Below are 19,991 nucleotides of genomic sequence, written 5' to 3'. Positions count from 1 at the left end.
AGTCGAATGAAACAAAACGCACATTCGACTTTTGCTTAAATAACTCATGAACGGTTTTGTTCAGAGATGAAATTCCAACTGCATTTGACAGAGGACAGATGTAGGTTGCTAGTGATAAAATATTAGCTTTCAGTGTGGTACGATGTCTTTGTAAATTACATTTCATTGAAAAGTCCCGGTTCTCCCCCTATGTAATAGACGTGCAGGGTGCTAAAGCTTGTCAGACATAGCAACAGTAACTAAGGAGGGCGGGACTTAGCGAAGGGTGAATTCTCAATAACAGACCGTTGCTAAGTATAACAGACAGTATTTCACGTCTTTCATATTACTACGCAAGGACTGGAACTTCATTTAAAAGTGAAAGTGGACGGTTGATCAGCTCTGTTCTAAAGAATGTTTGATTCAAGTTCAGCGTGTGCTGTTGCGAACTATTTGTTTCTCAGCAAAAGTCACGATGAAACGGTAACAAATAGGCTATAGCCTAGGCTGTGTAGGCTAAAGAGTCATATCGTGGGGAGTTTATTGTTTCGGTTTGGCAAGTAGCCGTGTAATAAGCGGGATAATGTATAGAACGCCGGCCATTATTGGGGAAATAAGTCCCTTCAGGGCGGAACAAGACCCCTCCGCTGCGCGTCGGGGTCCGGTTCACCCTGTCGGGACTTATTTTCCCAATAATGACCGGCGTTCTATACATTATCCCTTACGTATTGCACACTGACTCAGACAACTGTTCAGTGGTCATTCCTGTGTGAGATGGCATCAAAGAGAAGAAAGTTGTATTTGATAACCAACCACTCAAGATAATATTACAGGAGCAAAGCTACCTTCTAAACAGCAGGTCCTTAGCTACTTCCTCCATTGTCATTTGCAGCAGAAGGAGACAGTTAGGTTAGCTGCTACTAGAACAGTGGAGGAATTCTGGGATAGGGCTAGAATTCCTCTGTGCCACAAGAAAGATATAATAAAGAAGGTTGAAAAACAGTTCACAGAATGGACGGCTTTGAAAAAGAACGGCAAAAGAGCAAAGCAGAAGAAAGAAAACATGTTACTTCAGACTGTCATTTTTGATGTTGCCCATGAAAATGCCATTGACTTTTATTAACTAATTTTAAGTCAATTCAGCTACCTCTAAATATTCTCCAAAACTCATAAAACTTTGCAAATAATGTTTTTTCAACAAATATAACATTCAGGGGGTCAGAGCATAATAAAATCAGGTATTATTTTTTTCTATCAAAATAAGGACCACCTTAAGGCCCATGTTAATTCAATGTACAATACAAAACAATTCCAAACAAACCTGGGCAAGAGTTGCTACTGTAGCAGGTTGATTGCAGGTGCTGTTCTACAACAAGTTGGCAATTAGGACTGTTGACAGCTGAGCTTGGTGCATTTGTGTGGTTGCTTCGCTGTATATCTGTGTGCGCCTTGCGTCCACCAGTTTGTTTGAGAGAGTGCACCTCCAGCTGGGAAAAATGAGAGGGATGTTTCTTCTGAAGATGACGCAGAAGGTTGCTAGTGCTGCTATGATGTTGAATCTTCTTCTTACATAACAAGCATAAGGCTCTCTTCTCGTCATCTACCTTCCGGTAGTGCACCCACACTGCACTACATTTTCTGGAAGGTGCAGCCGCTGTAACTCCTTCAGCATCAGCTTTGCTACTGTTCTGATCACTGCTAGGCCCCTGTCCAGCTGCAGCACGTAAAATACCCTGGATTGCCCCATGAACTTCCATGTCTTCTATACCATTCTCTTGTGGAGGCTTCTCTGGACTTCCCAGCATCACAGCTTCTGAGCAAAAGATATAAGACACATAAAGATACTTGATACGTAATAAAGAACAATCACCCTGACCAAAATACAAGCATCAATTTTCAGAGTGAACACATTTGAAAAAGATTAAGCCCTCCACATACAGGAATAGACATGTAGCGGTTTAGTCACAAAAACAGAATTTTAACCCACTGGCAGGAAAAACGCCGTTCTGGTTAGTAGCATGCATCTCTATACACTGTATAAACTGGCTTATGCATTGCCAATGCCACTATAAACGCATGGTTGACTTGTTATATTGAACAAAACCTCAGTCTACCAACGATATCTGTGCAACTTGAGTGGTTTCAATTTATTTTGCTCAGACGCGCACACACACTGAATGAACGCCAATACAACTACCACTTTATTGAATGCCTCTATGTTTGATGACGCCAAATTAGCAAGTATTTCCTGATTGGGGAAAAGTTTGCTTTGTTTTTTTTCTATCGGCCCGCGATTCCATGAACCATTATGCCTATCAGAGAAGTGACAAAAGCACCGGACATAGCCAAGAGGAGGGGGGCAAAAACCTAATTCTTGCCTGCTTTAGCTGCGCGGTTCATCGTCCTCGGACTGTTTAGGCCTACCTACCCAGCTTGTCAGGGTGTAGCGTTATCAGATGTGCACTCAGGCTGCTCGCTGCTACATATTCTGCAGATTACAACATAGTTAGGCTAATTATAGTGGATGGAATCCACTATCTTAAAATCTCCTGGCTTCTTATTATTATTATTAGAGTGCATGAAAATGCAATCTACTGTTATCCGATTTCTTCTTATTACAGTGCATGAAAATGCACTGTACTGTTCTTCCTAGGCTTCTTATTCTTCTTATTATAGTGCATGAAAATGCACTATACTGTTCTTTCTAGGCTTCTTATTACAGTGCATGAAAATGCACTGTACTGTTCTTCCTAGGCTTCTTCTTCTTATTATTATTACAGTGCATGAAAATGCACTGTACTGTTCTTCCTAGGCTTCTTATTACAGTGCATGAAAATGCACTGTACTGTTATTCCAAGGCATTTTATTATTATTATTACAGTGCATGAAAATGCACTGTACTGTTATTCCAAGGCATTTTATTATTATTATTACAGTGCATGAAAATGCACTGTACTGTTATTCCAAGGCTTTTTATTACAGTGCATGAAAATGCACTGTACTGTTCTTCCTAGGCATTTTCTTCTTATTCTTCTTTATTTTTTATTTTTTTATTTTTAAAGCGCATTTAAACATGCACAGAGTGCAACCCAAAGCGCTCCACAAACAAGACACATAACAAGACAAAAGATGCCGGATGGAGCGGCGTAGTAGCCAGCGTGCCCATGACATCAAGACATGACAAATACATTTAAAAAATAACAAATACAAAAAATGCTGGACGGAGCGGCGTAGTCGCCAGCGTACCCGTGACACCAAGACATACAAGACAGACAACAAAACAAATAAACAAATAAAAAGTAAAACAAATTATATATTTAAAAAGTGGGAAAAGTGATGTTAAAATTAGTCCAATTTCCAAACCAGCTGAAAAATGTCCAAGGGCAATGATGATCCGTGAAAACTGCGCACAGAGCTGTGTCTTCACATGCAACGGCAACAAAGTTCTTTAGCAACTGACCAACCCGGTGAATTCACTGGCAGTCTGGAGATAACGTTAGGCCTTGTAGACTGCAGTCTGGAGATCACTGGAAGCACAGTCTGAAGTAGTGGGCGATCGTGTAGATGGACTTTTAACAGCGATTTTGTTGCTCCGTGAGATTGTAGCTCTTCACCGTTAACGTTAGTCTGCAGTTGGCATGGCAGCTCGCAGGTCAGCAACAGCTCGGCGGCCACGGCAGATCTTTCGCAGAGTAGCCTACTGTAGGTCCACCTGTCCCGAGAGATCCCCTCGACCAGACAGTGAAGTGCACCGCTCACGGATGGATGGAAGGATGTCAGGCCCAGTTAGTCTGCAGTAATGCACTGTACTGTTATTCCAAGGCATTTTATTATTATTATTACAGTGCATGAAATCTCCTGTTTCATAGACAAGCTGGGTAGGTAGGCCTAAACAGTCCGAGGACGATGGACCGCGCAGCTAGAGGAAACGCAGTTAATGCAGCTTCAACCGTTTAACGTAGAAACTTCATTCAAACTATGTTACGTAGGTCTTACTTAGGACATGTGGGCTATGTATTTTTCATCTTTGTAACTTTTATACTTTTTAAACTATTAATTAAAAACTACTCAAAATTTTCCCATAGACTTAACATGGGCTGATGACATCACAATAGAGCCGTTAAGCAATTAGAATCCTATGGCAGGTGTTCAAGGCCACCTGTTTCAACTGCCATTCTCAGGCTTTAAGCATACAAACGGGCCCTATTTAAGACTACACATCCTTTTCAACTGCTTCCTCTGCCAAAAACTGTTTCAAAATAAGAGTCCTCACTACAATATTTCACTGTTAAACAATTTAACCCTTTAAACTACTGAACTTTTAAACTGTTCAGCCATTGTAACTGTTACTTGTCATCAACTATGACTCCTATCCACTGTAGTTAGTTAGCCTGGTTAGCATAGTCAGCATTGCTAGCATTGTTAGCATTTTTAACAAAACTGCTAAAAATGATTAGCTAAGTTAGCTAAGTAACATAGTTAGCATGCTAGCTAGCATTTTTAACAAAACTGCTAAAAATAATTAGCTAAGTTAGCTAAGTAACATGGTTAAGATAGTTAGCATGCTAACATGTTAGTTAGCATTTTTAGCAAAACTACTAAAAATGATTAGCTAAGTTAGCTAAGTAATATGGTTAGCATAGTTAGCATGTTAGCATGCTAGTAAGAATAGTTAACATAACTACTAAAAATGAAAACATTAGCTAAGTTAACTAAGTTAAGTAACTTGGTTAACATTATTAGAGTGCATGAAAATGTACTCTACTATTATCCGAATTATTCTTATTAGAGTGCATGAAAATGCACTCTACTGTTATCCGAATTATTCTTAATATTATTAATTACAGTGCATGAAAATGCACTCTATTGTTATCCGATTTATTATAGTGCATGAAAATGCACTATATTGTTCTTCCAAGTCTTCTTATTAGAGTGCATGAAAATGCACTCTACTGTTCTTCCTAGGCTTCTTCTTCTTCTTATTACAGTGCATGAAAATGCACTGTACTGTTCTTCCTAGGCTTCTTATTACAGTGCATGAAAATGCACTGTACTGTTCTTCCTAGGCTTCTTATTCTTATTCTTCTTCTAACGCGTTTAATGCAGCTTCAACCGTTTAACGTAGAAACTTCATTCAAACTATGTTACGTAGGTCTTACTTATGACATGGGTGCTATGTATTTTTCATTTTTGTAACTTTTATACTTTTTAAACTATTAATTAAAAACTATCAAAATTTCCCTATTGACTTAACATTGCCCTTTATGACATCACAGCAATTAGAATCCTATGGCAGGTGTTCGGTCCACCTGGACCAACTGCCATTCTCAGGCTTTAAGCATACAAACTGGCCCTATTAAGACTACAAATCCTGTTCAACTGCTTCCTGTGCCAAAAACTGTTTCAAAATAAAAGTCCTCACTACAATATTTCACTGTTAAACAATTTAACCCTTTAAACTACTGAACTTTTTAACTGTTCAGCCATTGTAACTGTTACTTGTCATCAACTATGACTCCTACTCACTGTAGCTAGTTAGCTAAGTTAGCTAAGTAACTTGTTTAACATAGTTAGCATGCTAGCATGTAAGCATGCTAGTTAGCATGCTAGTTAGCATTTTTAGCAAAACTGCTAAAAACGATTAGCTAAGTTAGCTAAGTCACATGGTTAGCATAGTTAGCATGCTAGCATGTTAGCATGCTAGTTAGCATTTTTAGCAAAACTGCTAAAAATGATTAGCTAAGTTAGCTAAGTCACATGGTTAGCATAGTTAGCATGCTAGCATGTTAGCATGCTAGTTAGCATTTTTAGCAAAACTGCTAAAAATGATTAGCTAAGTTAGCTAAGTCACATGGTTAGCATAGTTAGCATGCTAGCATGTTAACATGCTAGTTAGCATGCTAGTTAGCATTTTTAGCAAAACTCCTAAAAACAATTAGCTAAGTTAGCTAAGTCACATGGTTAGCATAGTTAGCATGCTAGCATGTTAGCATGCTAGTTAGCATTTTTAGCAAAACTGCTAAAAATGATTAGCTAAGTTAGCTAAGTCACGTGGTTAGCATAGTTAGCATGCTAACATGTTAACATACTAGTTAGCATTTTTAGCAAAACTGCTAAAAATGATTAGCTAAGTCACATGGTTAGCATAGTTAACATGCTAACATGCTAGTTAGCATAACTACTAAAAATGAAAACATTAGCTAAGTTAAGTAACTTGGTTAACATTATTATCTTTGATAACATAGTTAGCATAACTGCTAGCAAACATTAGAGCCATTCCAACTGTCAGTTATCGTCAATTATCTACCTAAATAATTTAACCATTTAAATTATCCACCTATTTACCCGTTCAATCATTCCAACAATATTAAACCTTATCTACCAAGCAAATCATTTAACTATATAAACTATCCACCTATTTAACTGTTCAGTCATTTCAACTATATTAAACCTCATTTACCTAGTTCAGTCATTCCAACTACATTAAACCTCATCTACCTAGCAAATAATTTAACCAGATGAACTCATCATATTTTTGCATTTTCATGCACTGTATTTCCTTCAGGAAATGCTTTTCTAGTTCTTATTATTCCTCTTCTTCTAACGCAGTTAATGCAGCTTCAACCGTTTAACGTAGAAACTTCATTCAAACATTGACGCGTAGGTCTTAATTAGGACATGTGGGCTTTGTATTTTTCAACTTTGTAACTTTTATACTTTTTAAACTATTAATTAAAAACTATCAAAATTTTCCCATTGACTTAACATTGCCCTTTATGACATCACAGCAATTAGAATCTTATGGCAGGTGTTCAGGCCAGCTGGCCCAACTGCCATTCTCAGGCTTTAAGCATACAAACTGGCCCTATTAAGACTACACATCCTGTTCAACTGCTTCCTCTGCCAAAAACTGTTTCAAAATAAAAGTCCTCACTACAATATTTCACTGTTAAACAATTTAACCCTTTAAACTACTGAACTTTTTAACTGTTCAGCCATTGTAACTGTTACTTGTCATCAACTATGACTCCTACCCACTGTAGCTAGTTAGCATGGTTAGCATAGTTAGCATGCTAACATGTTAGCATGCTAGCATGTTAGCATGCTAGTTAGCATTTTTTACAAAACTGCTAAAAATGATTAGCTAAGTTAGCTAAGTCACATGGTTAGCATAGTTAGCATGCTAACATGTTAGCATGCTAGTTAGCATTTTTTACAAAACTGCTAAAAATGATTAGCTAAGTTAGCTAAGTCACATGGTTAGCATAGTTAGCATGCTAGCATGTTATCATGCTAGTTAGCATTTTTTACAAAACTGCTAAAAATGATTAGCTAAGTTAGCTAAGTCATATGGTTAGCATAGTTAGCATGCTAACATGTTAGCATGCTAGTTAGCATTTTTTACAAAACTGCTAAAAATGATTAGCTAAGTTAGCTAAGTCACATGGTTAGCATAGTTAGCATGCTAGCATGTTAGCATGCTAGTTAGCATTTTTTACAAAACTGCTAAAAATGATTAGCTAAGTTAGCTAAGTCACATGGTTAGCATAGTTAGCATGCTAGCATGTTAGCATGCTAGTTAGCATTTTTTACAAAACTGCTAAAAATGATTAGCTAGATTAGCTAAGTCACATGGTTAACATAGTTAGCATGTTAGCATTGCTAACTACTAAAAATGCATTAGCTAAGTTAACTAAGTTAAGTATTGTCCACCTATTTAACCGTTCAATCATTCCAACTATATTAAACCTTATCTTCCAAGCAAATCATTTAACCATATAAACTATCCACCTATTTAACTGTTCAGTCACTCCAACTATATTAAACCTCATCTACCTAGCAACCAATATAGTTTGTTTTTACTCTGTATGATATTTTACATCATATTTTTTGCATTTTCATGCACTGTATTTCCTTCAGGAAATGCTTTTCTAGTTATTATTATTCTTCTTCTTCTAACGCAGTTAATGCAGCTTCAACCGTTTAACGTAGAAACTTCATTCAAACTGCGTTGCGTAGGTCTTACTTATGACATGTGGGCTTTGTATTTTTCATCTTTGTAACTTTTATACTTTAAAAACTGCTCAAAATTTCCCCATAGACTTAACATGGGCTGATGACATCACAATGGACTAATTAACTTGATTTGCACCTGGTATCATCTTCCAGCTGCTCATCTAGGCCCCATCAAAGAATCAGTTCAACTGATTGCACCTGTATCAACTGCTTTCTACTGAACTAGACCAACTCTTTCTGTGTCTCTACATTCTACAAGGATATAAGACACATTTCATCCAACTTTCTATCCATTCATCCTCTTCAAACCATTCACTCATCCACCCATTAAACTATCCATCAACATCCATTAAACAATCTGCCTATCAACATCCATTCAACTTTCTGTCTATCAACATCCATTACACTATCTACATTTAACTTTTAAACTATATACTCTGTCTCAGGCTTTAAGCATACAATATGGCTCTATTAAGACTGCCGTTGAGCAATTAGAATCCTATGGCAGGTGTTCGGGCCAGCTGCATCAACTGCCAGTCTCAGGCTTTAAGCATACAAACTGGCCCTATTAAGACTACACATCCTGTTCAACTGCTTCCTCTGCCAAAAACTGTTTCAAAATAAAAGTCCTCACTACAATATTTCACTGTTAAACAATTTAACCCTTTAAACTACTGAACTTTTTAACTGTTCAGCCATTGTAACTGTTACTTGTCATCAACTATGACTCCTACCCACTGTAGCTAGTTAGCTAAGTTAGCTAAGTAACTTGGTTAGCATAGTTAGCATGCTAGCATGTTAGCATGCTAGTTAGCATTTTTTGTAAAACTGCTAAAAATGATTAGCTAAGTTAGCTAAGTCACATGGTTAGCATAGTTAGCATGCTAGCATGTTAGCATGCTAGTTAGCATTTTTAACAAAACTGCTAAAAATTATTAGCTAAGTTAGCTAAGTCACATGGTTAGCATAGTTAGCATGCTAGCATGCTAGTTAGCATAGTTAGCATAACTACTAAAAATGATTAGCTAAGTTAGCTAAGTCACGTGGTTAGCATAATTAACATGTTAGTTAGCATAGTTAGCATTACTAATAAAAATGATTAGCTAGGTTAGCTAAGTCATATGGTTAGCATAGTTAACATTTTAACATTGCTAGCATGCTAGTTAGCATAGTAACTTGGTTAGCATTATTATCTTTGTTAACATAGTTAGCATAACTGCTAGCAAACATTGGAGCCATTCCAACTGTTAGTTATCGTCAACTATCTGCCTAAATAATTTAACCATTTCAATTATCAACCTATTTAACTGTTCAGTCATTTCAACTATATTAAACCTTATCTATCAAGCAAATCATTTAGCCATATGAACTCATCATATTTTTGCATTTTCATGCACTATATTTCCTTCAGGAAATGCTTTTCTAGTTGTTATTCTTCTTCTAACGCACTTAATGCAGCTTCAACCGTTTAACGTAGAAACTTCATTCAAACTATGTTACGTAGGTCTTACTTAGGACAAGAGTGCTATGTATTTTTCATCTTTGTAACTTTTATACTTTTTAAACTATTAACTAAAAACTAATCAAAATTTCCCCATTGACTTAACACTATGATTATGACATCACAATATGGCCGTTAAGCAATTAGAATCCTATGGCAGGTGTTCGGGCCACCTGCATCAACTGCCAGTCTCAGGCTTTAAGCATACAAACTGGCCCTATTAAGACTACACATCCTGTCCAACTGCTTCCTCTGCCAAAAACTGTTTCAAAATAAAAGTCCTCACTACAATATTTCACTGTTAAACAATTTAACCCCTTAAACTACTGAACTTTTTAACTGTTCAGCCATTGTTACTGTTACTTGTCATCAACTATGACTCCTACCCACTGTAGCTAGTTAGCATGGTTACCATAGTTAGCATGTTAGCATTGCTAACATTGTTAGCATTTTTAACAAAACTGCTAAAAATGATTAGCTAAGTAACATGGTTAACATTGTTAGCATGTTAACATGCTAGTTAGCATTTTTAGCAAAACTGCTAAAAATGATTAGCTAAGTTAACTAAGTAACATGGTTAGCATAGTTAGCATGCTAACATGTTAATTAGCATAGTTAGCATAACTACTAAAAATGATTAGCTAAGTTAGCTAAGTCACATGGTTAGCATAGTTAGCATGCTAGTTAGCATAATTAGCATAACTATTAAAAATGATTAGTGAAGTTAGCTAAGTCACATGGTTAACATAATTAGCTTGTTAGCATGCTAATTAACATAACTAATAAAAATGATTAGCTAGGTTAGCTAAGTCATATGGTTAGCATAGTTAACATTTTAACATTGTTAGCATGCTAGTTAGCATAGTAACTTGGTTAACATTATTATCTTTGTTAACATAGTTAACATAACTGCTAGCAAACATTGGAGCCATTCCAACTGTTAGTTATCGTCAACTATCTGCCTAAATAATTTAACCATTTCAATTATCAACCTATTTAACTGTTCAGTCATTCTAACTATATTAAACCTTATCTACCAAGCACATAATTTAACCATATGAACTCATCATATTTTTGCATTTTCATGCACTATATTTCCTTCAGGAAATGCTTTTCTAGTTATTATAGCCATTTTTTCTTTTTACCTTTTCAAGAATTAATGCGACTCTAACCGCTTAACGTACAGACATGTTGAAATAACCGTTTTGTAGGTCTGGAGTTGGACAACAGAGTAACTTTTTCAGATTTTCTTAAAAGTTTATACTTTTTGAGAAATAGGGGATTAAAAATGGTAAAAAGCTCATTTTTCCCCCATAGACTTGAATGGCTGTGATGTCATAATGGCCTAAAGCCAGCTGCGCTCGTTAAGCTCCCAGAGCAGTTCCCGGGCTAATTAGAACACTGACACAGGTGTCACCTGTGAAATCAACTCTCAGCTTCTAATGCATACAATCTGGTGCTCCCTAAAACTACACATCCTGTTTAAGTGTTTCCCGTGTGTCAAAATAAAAGTCATAGCCATATCTCATGCTTTGCGCATTATATCTCCAGAACGGTTTGACGCATGTGCTTCAAATTTGGTACAAGTGTTTGTATGGACTCAAAGATGAAGTGAGTTGATGTTGGAGGTCAAAGGTCAAAGGTCAAGTCAATGAACACTCTGAGTGCGATATCTCAAGAATGCCTTGACATACATGCCTGAAATTTGGTATGAGTATTAATATGGATTCAAAGATAAAGTGAATTGATGTTGGAGGTCAAAGGTCAAATGTCAAGGTCAAAAACACCTTGAGTGTTATATCTCAAGAACGCCTTGACACACAAGGTCTTTTGGTATGAGGGTTTGTATGAACTCAAAGATTAAGTGATTTAACTTTTTTTTTCAAGGAATTTCCCCACCAACATTAAGCCAGCAGCTTTCCATCCACTATTGTAATTCCTCTGGCATTACATTCTAGTTGTTATTGTTCCGTTTTCTGATGGAAATCCAAAAACGTTCCACACATCGCTGAAATGATCAGGAGTGGTGATCTCCGTGGGTGCATCGCTTCTGCCATATTTAGATTGTGCATTAGACGTGACAAGCATTTCTTTTTCACATATTCGCTAAAGTTAGCCAACACATAAAAAAACTCCCCAAAACAACACATTCGAATAGTAATTTCCAAATTAGAATAGTATTGATTTTTAAATATTTGATTTATATTTGACTTTAGAAATTTGTTCCAACAGCCCTACTATCAACATCTATTCAACTTTCTGTCTATTAACACCCATTACACTATCTACACTCAACTTTTAAACTATATACTATATACAGTATACTATACAGATCCTCTTCAACTATTTACTCTGCCCACAACTATTTCAAAATAAATGTCCTCACTACAATAATTTACTATTAAATAATTTAACTATTTAAACTACTCTACTATTTAACTGTCAGTTGTCATCAACTATGACTCCCGCCAACTGTTTCCAAAAAAAAGTTTGTTTTGCATTTTATGTTAAAATATGTTTTTGCATTTTCATGCACTGGTAATTTCCTCGAAATTAAATTTTCTAGTTTTAGATAAATATACACTTGAGTCACAAAATTTGACTTCCCCCCTCATCCACGGATATAAAAATGCAAAAGATAGATAGATAGATAGATAGATAATAGATGATAGATAGATAGATAGATAGATAGATAGATACTTTATTGATCCCTAGGGTAAATTCAAGAAGTTTGCTGTCGCTGGAGCGTTGTAATATGTCTGTATCCATAGGATAGAATAAAAACACTCATCAAAGTGTGTAAAAAATCCAAACACAAAGACACAGAGCTACTTGATGTGCTGCCACTTTCGTCGGCGCCGGAACCGGAACATGAAGAAAAAAACACTGTGTGAAGGGCCAGCGAGGGGAGAAAACGTGTTTCCTACATTAGACTACTATGCTGTGATAACCCTGATAGGATGGTACCCTGTCCCAGTGCATTTAGATGTCAAATGCATGCATTTCTAATATTAGAAATGTCTTAATGGCAGTACCAGTGTATTTAAAATGCTCCAACAGTATCTAATAGTTTCTATATGGATGTGTTTGCTACGTTTTGCAACTTTGAAAAAGTCTGTTATGACACAACTCTAGCCAAAGTGATCTAGGCTAACATTAGTATTTTCTAGTTGTCAGGTTTAGTGTTGGTTTAGATTAAATAAAATGGCAAAAAATGCAACAGTGATGAGCCTAGACACCAAAAACGACTTGTTTGAGTCTGCCGCTGGTCGGCGGTTGCGTAAAATGAAAAGTGAGTTAAATGAAGCTAACGAAACATAGGCTTTTAGACAAGGCAAAGTGTGAGCTTGTAGCTGTCTGCATTCCATATATTTCCAATGGCTATATGACCAATGGCTAGGCTACACTGGACATGCAACTTCTGTTTCCAGAGCGTATGCTTTCTCTGTCTATGATGATTTGCAGATTAGGAAATATTTCTTAAATTAATGTTAATTTCATCAAATAAGGAGGCATAGGCCACAATAGGGGGTAGTGATGTGAGTGCTCATTTAATGTGTGCGCGTGTACGTGCAAGTGAAACTGAACCACTGGAGATAACATTATTTAAAACAACGAATGAAGCGGATTTTTGCTGTCCAAGAAGAGACTGGCTAGTCCAATAAAAACAAAAATTGGGGCAGCCATGGCCTCCTGGTTAGGGCTTCGGGCTTGTAACTGAAGGGTTGCCGGTTTGATCCCCGACCAGTAGGAAAAATGTGGGCAGGGGAAGTGGTTGAGCACTGCTCTCCCATGCCCACATCCACGGCTGAAGTGCCCTTGAGCAAGGCACCCTAACCCCTCACTGCTCCCCGAGCGCCGCTGTAGCAGGCAGCTAACTGCGTCGGGATTAGTGTGTGCTTCACCTCACTGTGTGTTCACTGTGTGCTGAGTGTGTCACTAATTCACAGATTAGGAGACCAAATTTCCCTCACGGGATCAAAAGAGTATATATACTTACTATACTTATACTTAAAATGGAAATAACAGGTCTTGGAATTGAAACCTGCTTATATGACACAATTATATTCCCTTTGCAAAAATATTTTATTGAGGCAGGCTTCAAAAGTTTATTTTGAATTTGAGCTTCGAGCCTACAGTTGTCATTAGCCTAATCTATGTCTTACATTCACCTACAAAATAGATATTATAGCGGAGGCCTATCATGCATTAATAGCCCAGTGATACAGACATGGGCTTCACAGGCTAAATTAGGCTGTTGTTAGTTAACCGTTTAATGGGCATAAGTCACAACTTACTGTAACAGAGGTAAATATCACAGAAAATAGCCTATTCACATAAATTAACCATAGGCCCCAGTATTTATAAGCTGTGCTCCAGAAAAATCTCACATTCAACTTTAAAAAAACAAAGGGGCCAGTGCATTCATATAGGTTCGGGGGTTCCATGTTCCATATGTGTTGTGTATGCATAACTTGAAAAGAACTAGCTCCAGTTATGTAGGAACAGTGAAGGTAACGATCTCTTGTGAAAAACGTGAACTTGAAGAAGTGAAAATTGAACAATATGAACTATGAATATTGAACAACTTGAAGCTACATCTATAAGTGTGAACATGCTTAACAAATTATGGGAACAAAACATGGGCTATGTGCGCCACGGTGGGCTTTGCCGCGATTATGGACACGTACCAAATGAGTCATGTAAAACGCCTGTGGGCGCATTGGAGAAAGCCATGAGCGTCCCTCTCGCACGATAAAGGTGTTGAAAACGGCCAATAAACTCTAAGCAGGCAATAGATGGCATGGGCATGTCACATATTATTGTCTTTTTGATTAGGCCTACCAAGCACATATTCACGTTTAAATGAAGGTGGATAATTTAAAACAAAAGCAAATTGTCCTGAAAGCATCCGATATGTCGCTCTTGGATTGAAAGTCAAAACTTTGAATGCGTCTTATGAAGCATTGGAGAAAGCCATATATGCTCTTTTGATCCCGTGAGGGAAATTTGGTCTCTGCATTTATCCCAATCCGTGAATTAGTGAAACACACTCAGCACATAGTGAGGTGAAGCACACACTACCTGCAACAACAGCGGGAAAAAGATGGGGACTAAACGTGCATTATGAATATAATCAGTGGGAGCCCTGTGCTTGTTTCCCTGCAACAAGAAGCTTCCATCTGGGGTGATAGAAGACAGTGACACCCTCAGTGTGTTTGAAATGTCCAGTCGATTGCGCAATTTGGTCTTAGTTGCAGTCATTGCCGAAAACCCGGCCTCGCATAGATACGTGGTGGGAAACGTTTTCAGCGCTTTTACGGCTATCTCGGGATATTCTGCTTTGGTTTTGATCCAAAAACCCGCCAGAGAGGTTTCCTTATACACACTCTTAAGACCACCGTCATTTGCAATTTCGATCAACTGCTCTTCCTCCTGCGCTGACAAGTTAGGACTATTCGGGATATTGACATGGGTTGCGGACCCACTCATTGGTTTGCCAAAACCCCCACTACTGTTTGGAACATATCAAATACACCCCGGTCCACTCGTCGTCCCCACATATCAAGCTTAACTTTAAATGCAGCGACTTTATCTGCCAGTTTAAAGACAGTCGTCATTCTCCCCTGGAGTGACAGGTTTAGGTCATTAAGCAACCCGAATATGTCACACAGGTAATCCTCATCACTAAAATGTGCAGCTAACGGTGACTTTTTTCTGTAAGAAATCTCTGCAGCGGCTCTCGCAACTCTGGCCAGTGACCTGCTAAAGATGCTTGTTTTTTGTTGTTCATTCTAGCAGTTTAGCTAACTTCGTGTGACACTACCGTTCGCCAAAAACTGATCAAGTGAAGTGAGCTGACCTGAGGCTGCGCAGCGCTGAAGGCAATTACTGTATGTAAAAGTGTTGAAGGCAGGACAGACAGACATAAGAAAATAGACCTTGCATAATGCAAACATGCGTGCAATCAAACAACTGCATATAGGCCTATGCCATGTAAAAACGTGACATTATTGCATATTAAATTTAGTTTAGTTTGCATGCATTTTTTTTTAAAACTCATGTCGTAGGCTACGGCCCGGTTAGGAATGTCCTGCGGCCCGGTACCGGGCCGCGGCCCGCTGGTTGGGGACCGCTGATATAGTTGGATAATAGTGAGGACTTTTTCCATGAGAAAACATTTCCAGACTGTTTCAACATTTTCATTCAAATAGTAATTGATAATTCCATACATACGTACAAGTACTCTGAATAGCAATCTTTCCATCTCTGCTCATGTAGGGTATGTTGGGTATAGGGTTGCAAAGGGGCGGAACATTTCCAGTAAATTTCCAGAAACTTACTGGAAACTTTCCATGGGAAGTTAAGATGGGGAATTTTGGAAATATTCCAAATTGGAAACTTTCATGGAATAAAAGGAAATTATGGGAATTAACTGGGATTTTTTAGTAATTCCTACTGTTTCAGACATTAACATTTTGTTTCGTAATAAGCAATATGATTTCTTTGTTCGTATTTTCGCTTAGCATACAAAGATAGCTAAAATGCTAGCGGGAATCCCATTCTCTGTCTATGGTTTACTAGCGTGCTAAGATAGCAACACTGAAACCACTGAACTGCCCAAGATACACCACACCACTCAACAACAAAATCCAATTGGTTGGAACATTGACTGACAATCAGTTTGGTGGTAAAACAAATAGAAATATAATGACACAACATACCACCCCAACCAAACCTTATAGATTATGTAAATTATATATAAATTGTCAAGCTTAATCAGACAGATTAATCGTCCCATTACAGTTCATGCAAAATGACGTACACCCATTTGAATGAGGACAAAAGTGACGACAAGCCCATAACTGGGCAACTCTGTTTGCAAACTTCCCCCAGTTTCACACCAGTTATTCCCACATGAGATGACATTTTCACTGGGAATTTATTTTCCCCATGCACATGAATGCATCATAGGTTTCCTTTATGTCTAGTAGCCTATGCTGATTGCTGTGTGCATGTGATTGACGTATGTGCAGGGTAGAAATTTGACTGAAATTGCATTAAATCAGGTTGTTTTAACTAATATTATGCTGCAAGATGGGGGTTTTGTCCACTACATTTAAGTTCTCTGTTAGACTAACTTGCCATATTAAAAATTCCCAGTTTATTCCCGTTAATTTCCGTATATTCCCGTTAATTCCCATGGAAAGTTTCCACCTTTGAAAATTCCTGGAATTTTGCAACCCTAGTTGGGTACAATATGAAACACTTCCAAACAAACCTGCATTTAGTTGGTGATTAGGTCTGCGGACAGCTGAGTTGACAGATGTTTCTGTTTGGTTGCTTTGATGTGCTTCTGTGTGACAGTTCACAATCAAATCTGTGGATGCCTGAGGTGTATTCATGTGGTAGATCTTTTGTCCACCAGCATGTTGGAGAGTGTTCATTTCTAGCTGGGAAAAATGACATGGATGTTTCTTCCGTAGATGACGTAGTAAGTTACTGGTGCTGCTCTGATGTTGAATCTTCTCTTTACACAGCATGCACAAGGCTTTCTTCTCATCATCTACCTTCTGGTAGTGCATCCACACTGCACTCCGCTTTCTGGAATGTGTGGTCACTATAACTTCGTCAGCATTGCCCAACTCACTTTTCTGATCACTGCTAGGCCCCTGTCCAGCTGAAGCACATAAAATGCCCTCTATCACACCATGCACTTCCATGTCTTCTATACCATTCTCTTGTGGAGCCCTCTCTGGTTCTCCCAGCATCACAGCTACTGAGAAAAAGACATAGAAAAGGACAAGTTAAGATACTTGCTGTATAATTAAAAACAATCACTCTGACCCAAAAAGAAGCAGTAGTTTTCAGAGTAAAAAGATTTCCCAGCAATGGCCCCAAATAGTCAAATCAATGTCATTACGGTATGGACTTTATATTTCTGGTTTACTATTTGAGTCATTCCGTGTCAAATCAGACAAAATCATGGAAAATGGTTGCAGCACTGACTGATTTTCCTCAAAGTTTCTCTACACAATGTTTAGGTTCCATAACAAAAACATGTAAAATATTTTTGTTCAGTTCTATTGTTTTCATAGTATTTTTGCCCTTGATTGTTTACACTCTCTAAAAGGCCTTATCTTAGAGGCCATGTTTAGACATTGTATTATTCCTAACTTGACCAGCCTTTATAGAATGGAAGACAAATGTTCTCTGTACGATTCAATCATTAAAAGTTTGTACCACAGTCTCATTGGTTTTATAGAAGTCCCTAGTTTCAGAAAAAAACTCCTTTATTGTGACACACCTGCCATCAATCAGTATTTTCTCTAGAACTAATCGGTAACACTTTATTTGAAGGGGTCTACACAAGGGTGACATGTAACCGTCATAAGAATGTCATGACACATGTCATGCACACTAATGACATAGTATTGATGTTTATGACTGTTGTCATTAAGTGTCATTCGGTTTTTGGAATGTCAAGTTGACATTGTTTGGGCGTCATCATTATAACAACTTGACATTAGGCAAGATGACATTATTTGAGGGTGTCTGTCATGACAACTTGACATTAGCCAAGAAAATGTAAACCGTTGTCATGACAACTTGACATTAGCCAAGAAAGAAATGCAAAATTGACATATAACTTGGCCTGACTCATCTTCTAGGTTTGTGAAGTGGTGGGCCGGAATAATTGATTGACATGACACCATTATAATTGTGTCATGAATACTTTCCTTGGCATGATATTGTCATGACAACTTGACATATAACTGTGTTTGGCCTGACTTATCTTCTAGGTTTATGAAGTGATGAGCCTGAACAATTGGCTGTCATGACACCATTATAAATTAGATATACTCAACATATTGAAGGTGCATTGCAGATGTAGTCCGCTTTGGACAAAGGCGTCTGCTAAATCAATAACCATCCATAACCATAACCATGTAACCCACTCGAAAATAGCCTACTAATAGGATTACATTATTCTAGTTTAATATCTAATTTCTTGATTACTTTTAGTTATGTTTTCCCTGCACACCGTATTTGTCCAGTAGGTGGCAGTGGTGGCGCTGCATAGAGGGGAAACTGCTACACTGATTCTTAGAGAACAAGACAGAAATCGCAAACAGCAGAAGGACAGCAGAACGATACTATTAGTGAGATTTAGATTTTCCACACTGAGAAGAAAAGTTAAAAATAACATTGAAGAGCTAGTTAAAAGGGGTTTTCCCACCAAACCTACTTCTAAGGAAGGAATAACAGCAAAGGGTCGAAATTACGACAAGGAGTTTACTTACTTGTATGAGTTTTCTCCAGTGAGTGTTTTACACGTGTTCGTCATATATGTTAGTAGCAGACATGGCGTGATAGATGTGTTTAATGAGTTAAGCACGTAAAAGTTTTATTTTGCTGTAACTCAGTTGTTTAATGAATTGTGTGGAAATGTATTGATGGTACTGCATAAGCTAAAAACCAATCAGAGTTGAACATGAGTTTAATGATTTGAATTGCTATTTCATGCTATGTTGAAGCCATGTTAACAACGTGATATGCTAGTGCTGAAGTTTCATGTAGGCTGTAGTGAATGTATAGATTAAAAATAAGAATAAGCTACTACAGTTCATGAATATGAGTTATATTTCCAGATCTGCTAAAATGTATCGAGAGAGTAATTAAATTGAATTGTTGCCCTGCTATGCAGGTTGTTTTTTTGTTTGGATGCATGATTTGAGAGAGTGTTCCATTGAACTGCTTCTACTCAATATTTCTTCATTTCATCGTAGCCTACAGATAAGCGCGAGATCTCACCACTTAAAAAAAAACATACTACCCAGGTAGATGGACTTATTATTATTTTGGGGTTATTTTATCAGAGCTCTGAGGTCATTTTACTATATATTTTTCTCAACGTGTTTAAAAGGTTGAAAACTAAGAGAAATACTGATTTTCACGGAATCGAACCCCTCAGTCCCTCAAAACACACCTTAAAATAATTGAATGGTACTACTGGTTAGGAATCTGTCATCGTAATGGTGTGTTGGGTAAACTCGTGCATGATTTGAAAAAGCTGCAGAAATGATGGCAATGAAATGGTGCTTAAAGACTAGTATGTGAATAGTTGAATGCATGTTCCACATGCACAGTTAGGTTAGCTGGCATGGTAACATGTAGGGCTGGGACAACGCGTCGACGTAATCGATGACGTCGACGCAAAAAATACGTCGACGCAAAATATGAGCGTCGATTTGTCAAGCATAACGTGTGCTGTGTTGCTAAATATTTTTAATTTTACACCTTCAGTGTTTTCCATACGTTCCATACGTTGACTAATCTGTGGCTGGGCACCACGAAATTAAAAACCGGCCACCACACATTGATAGAACACATTGCTCTATGTTGTAGCCTTTCCTCGCCCCGCCCGCTCTCTCTCGTAACGAGCCCGCTGCTCCTCTCCGTGTGCATTTAACAAAATATTCACGATTGTTGT

General features: G+C 37.7%; 1 protein-coding gene across 3 annotated transcripts in view; it reads right to left on the bottom strand.

Moving 5' to 3' along the window:
• The window catches only part of LOC143126026 (uncharacterized), a 38,846-nt gene that overhangs the window by 5,463 nt on the left and 13,392 nt on the right, over positions 1-19,991 (bottom strand). Inside the window, exons 2-3 of one of the 3 annotated variants that reach the window (XM_076287945.1) lie at positions 16,779-17,276; positions 1,301-1,792 (exon numbers count right to left, since the gene is read on the bottom strand). In XM_076287945.1, coding sequence (XP_076144060.1) covers positions 1,301-1,792; positions 16,779-17,276 — 990 coding nt within the window. The remainder of the gene's footprint in view (positions 1-1,300; positions 1,793-16,778; positions 17,277-19,991) is intronic. The other 2 variants (XM_076287947.1, XM_076287946.1) reach the window with 2 other exon arrangements.

This window comes from Alosa pseudoharengus, unplaced genomic scaffold (genome assembly GCF_046254945.1).
Source record: "Alosa pseudoharengus isolate Yale_2024_CS ecotype anadromous, Long Island Sound unplaced genomic scaffold, YU_APseudo_1.1 YU_APseudo_1.1_scf_16, whole genome shotgun sequence".
In the NCBI taxonomy this organism is placed as follows: Eukaryota; Metazoa; Chordata; class Actinopteri; order Clupeiformes; family Clupeidae; genus Alosa; species Alosa pseudoharengus.
Note: the sequence above shows the minus strand (reverse complement) of the source record. Positions and strands in the feature narration are given on the sequence as shown.